We start from the raw sequence: 4,262 nt of genomic DNA on the forward strand, positions 1-4,262 counted from the left end.
CAACTATTGGGTTCCCCCTCCCCATTGCCCACCCCCACCCCACCCCAGGTAGCCTTAAGGGAAGAGCTTGAAGTGTCCGCTGACTTCAACTCATGAGAAAGAAAGGAAAAAAAGATATTAGCTCTGCTTCAGATGTATGCTGCTAGATAAACATGATCATTTTGACACCCTAAAATGCACCAAAAACATGCAATATTGCACCTTTTTTTGTTGTTGTTGTTGTCTGTTTGTGGTGGTGGTGGTGGTGGTTTTGCTTGTGTCTAATTTCATCTAGAAAGAATACTTGTCTGAGGTGTTCCTAGAGAGCTACCTTGATAATCTAAGTCCCTCTTTAAGGAATGAGCATGAGTCTGCCTGAAAAATGTCCAGAAATCTCACATTTCCCTGAGTAAAAACAGGAAAACTGATGGAAGATTCCACCACCCCCACCCCCCACCCCCATTATGTCCTTTGGGTCTTTCATCCCACCAACTTTATTATTTTAATTATTTCTTAAATCTTTTTTTTTTATTACTGAAATCATGCATTAGTTTTAATCCGAGGTACATCTTACTCAAATAGGCCATAATGCTGAGAACATGCTTGGAGCTCCAAAAAAAAAACCAAAAACTAAAAAAAAAAAAAAAAAAAAAAAAAGTTATTCTTCCCATCTGACTAACCTATGTATTTAAGTACAGTACTTTAAAGTTGTTTTTCTCCTAATAAAATAGTTGATAAATGAAGGAGGGTACACTCTCTCTGTGGATGAAAATGGAGAGAAAAAAAAAGAGGATCTATCTATCTCTATATTATTTTTTTTTCTTTTTGAAGATTCAGTTGCAACGTAAGCTTATTCTCTAGCATCTGGGTTTAAGGTTCTCTGCATGCGATTTTCTTTAAAGAAACAAAAACAAAAATAAAGGTTATCAGGTTTGAACATGCTTAACACTGAACTGTGGATCTCTCTTGCAATAAGGGTAAAGGTTAAAGGTTTTATGTCCAGTTCTGAAGGCTGAGGAGTGAGATTGTAGGTTGGGTGAGGGGGAAAAAAAAAAAAAAAGACCCTGAATTTGGCTTATCTGCAATTGAGAAGGCTTAACAGTACTGCAGATCTCTTTAAAAAAAAAAAAAGTTAATTAATTCAGTTATTTGTTTCTTAGAGAATTGAGTTAGGAGGAGAAGCGGGAGGGGGAGGGGAAATCCCTATAGATCAGGACCAGTTTAAGAAGGGTCAAGATGCTTGGGGTGAACCCATCTTAGGTAATTGGGGTTTGATTATAATATACACTGATTTCAGTCCATCAAAACAACAACAACAACAACCAAAAGAAAAAAGAAAAAAAAGAAGACACGTGTCCATTTGCCATTGCTGTGGACAGAATGAAGGTATCTGATGCACTGCTCACTGAAATGTGTTAGAAGCTTTCAGAAACTTTTCATTTCATCGCCCTACCATGATTATCCAGTTTTGTTTTCTTTTAGAGTGTTAAAAAAAAACAAAAAACGAGGGAAAGAAGCAAAAGGGTTAGAAATGTGAGAATCCCTGCTTTACTTTTACTACCCAGCTAAAGAGCTGCCCTTGGAAACTAGTGTTTAGAAAATAGTCTTTCTTCCTCTACCCTAGGTTAAAAAAAAAAAAATGAAATGAAAATAGTTTTGTTTCTCGTGGATCTCAAAAGTTTTTGGGGGGCGGGAGGTAGGGGGGGCTCCTCTCCCTCATTTCCCATCTCTTCCCCCCCCCCCCCCGCACTCCCAAGAAAATAAAAAGATACCACAGGGTATTAACAGAGCATTCAAGGCTTAGCCAAGTATCTGGAGAGGGGATTTGTTGTTGTTGGTTGTTGTTGTTGTGTTGATGGTTGGGGGAGGGGAGACTCAGTCTTTCTGGCTGCTAAATGGGGACCGGTTTTGTTGTTGTTGTTGACTTTTTGTCTTTTTTTCTAGATAGATGGTTTGTTTTTGCACTTTTGCCTTTTCTGTGTGTGTGTGTGTGTATGTGCGTGCGTGTTGTTACACATCGGTCAGCAGCTTGCTCTTATTCACGCAGTTTTGGTTAGCTAGGGTGCAGTTGCCAGTTCTGATATTGTCCTGCCTATAAGGGGCCAGGCTATTGTTCAAGTCCTCTTCGATCTCCATGTACTCGGACTTACTAAAGGTGGAGGAGCTGCGGCGGCTGAGGTCACTGTGGGAGGCTAAGTTTGGGGAACTCACGTGGAGTAATTGAGCCTGTTCCTCCCCCTCGGTCTCCCGGTGGTAGAAATAGTTGAAATTGGACACGATGACAGGTACAGGCAGGGCAATTGTCAGCACACCGGCGATGGCACACAGGGAGCCCACGATCTTGCCTCCAATTGTCACTGGGTACATGTCACCATATCCCACAGTGGTCATAGAAACCACAGCCCACCAGAAAGCGTCGGGGATACTGGAAAAATGAGACTCAGCTTCCTCGGCCTCAGCAAAGTACACCGCGCTAGAGAAGAGGATGACCCCGATGAAGAGGAAGAAGATGAGCAGACCTAACTCCCTCATGCTAGCTTTCAGGGTCTGGCCCAGGATCTGCAGCCCCTTGGAATGGCGGGAGAGCTTGAAGATACGGAACACCCTGACTAAGCGGATGACCCTCAGGATGGCCAGCGACGTGGCCTGCTCCCCTTTCTGATTCCCTTCCTGCTCGGCTATCTCTGTGCCTAACGTGATAAAGTAAGGGATGATGGCCACAATGTCGATGAAGTTCATGATGTTCTTGAAGAAGTCTGTCTTGCTGGGACAGGCGAAGAAGCGCACCACCAGCTCGAAGGAGAACCAGATGATACACAGGGTTTCTACAATGAAGAAAGGGTCGGTGAAGATGTTAGGGGTGTAGTAGACAGTGGTGTTGTCCATTCTGTGCAGGGGCCCCGAGAAGTCCCTGTCATCCTTCAGCTCTGGGAGGGTCTCCAGGCAGAAGATGACGATGGAGATTAAGATAACCATGACGGACACGATGGCGATCACCCTGGCTGGTCCCGAACTCTCGGGGTACTCGAAGAGCAACCACACCTGGCGTTGGTATTCCTTTTCGGGCAGGGGTCTCTCCTCTTCTTTGATGAAGCCTTCATCCTCCCGGAACTTTTCCATCGCCTCCTCCCCCAGTTCGTAAAATTTGATCTCCTCGGAGAACATATCCAGGGGGACATTGACGGGCCGGCGCAGGCGGCCCCCCGACTGGTAGTAGTAGAGGATGGCGTCGAAGCTGGGCCGGTTGCGATCGAAGAAGTACTCGTTGCGCAGGGGGTCGAAGTACCGCATGCGTTTTTTGGGGTTGCCCAGCAGGGTGTTGGGGAACTGGGCCAAGGTCTTGAGCTGCGTCTCGAAGCGCAGGCCGGAGATGTTGATCACCACGCGCTCACAGCATTCGTGTTCCTCGTGGTCCACCTGTCGGGGGTCTCCGCTGCCATCCTGGGGGTGTCCCGGGGTGGCCGAGGCCTCCTCTGCATTCTCCCCCGATATCACAGTCATGCTGCCGGCTGGGGGTGCAGGGGAAGGGAGGAGGGAGCAGGAGGAGAAGGAGCGGAGATGGGGGACCCAACTTGGGGGGGTGTCCCCTCACACTTAGGGGTAGACTTGGGGTGTGTGGGGGGTATGAACCTCAAAATCAGCCAGCAGCAAGATCTAGAGACTTGCTCGGTGCTTTCTGATTCACCCCCCCCCTTCTTCTCTTTTTCTTTTTCAATGTCTTTCCCCCCCCTTAACTCAATTAGGCACCCCCTCTTCTCCTGCAGTTTCAGGGTGCAGTTTTTTTTCCTGTTGTTGTTACGTTGGCAGAAGCTGGGTTTGGAGAAGGAGAGGGATTGGGGGCTTTGGTTTTGGCTTTAGTGAATTTTGTTTTTTACTCTCTTTGGGGGGGGGGGAGGATATTTCTTGCCCGGCTGAGAGAGGCTTTAATGCAGTTCTTCTAGAAGATCATGGCTTAGTTTTGGGGTTTGCCCCAGGCCTCCTCCTCCTCCTCCTTCTCCTCCTCCTCCTCCTCCTCCTCCTCCTCCTCCTCCTCCTCTTCCTCCTCCTCCTCCTCCTGGAGCACCCAGCACAGCCAGCTCAGCAGACTCTCTGCCTGCCACCCGGCTCTGCAGTCCTTGGCTGGCTGGTTGCTTGGCTCTCTCTCGCTCGCTCTCGCTCGCTCGCTCGCTCGTTCGCTCTCTCTCTCCAGCCCTCCCTTCCCAGCCCCTCTTCACCCCGTCGCCTTCTAAAACTCCCACCAGAGGGAATCGATGGATGCTGCAGAGAGATAGAAAAGTGATAGG

The 4,262-nt window shown here is 47.7% G+C and overlaps 1 protein-coding gene across 1 annotated transcript; it reads right to left on the reverse strand.

Annotated features, from left to right (window-relative positions):
- Positions 1–442: 442 nt before the first annotated feature.
- Positions 443–4,024, reverse strand: Kcna1 (potassium voltage-gated channel subfamily A member 1). The gene has a single exon (XM_070038838.1). It carries the CDS (start codon positions 3,478–3,480, stop codon positions 1,990–1,992), a length of 1,491 nt encoding a protein of 496 aa, XP_069894939.1. The 5' UTR covers positions 3,481–4,024; the 3' UTR covers positions 443–1,989.
- Positions 4,025–4,262: the final 238 nt, after the last annotated feature.

The sequence above is a fragment of the Dipodomys merriami genome, unplaced genomic scaffold (genome assembly GCF_024711535.1).
Source record: "Dipodomys merriami isolate MVZ:Mamm:240054 unplaced genomic scaffold, mDipMer1.0.p SCAF_2987, whole genome shotgun sequence".
Classification (NCBI taxonomy): Eukaryota; Metazoa; Chordata; class Mammalia; order Rodentia; family Heteromyidae; genus Dipodomys; species Dipodomys merriami.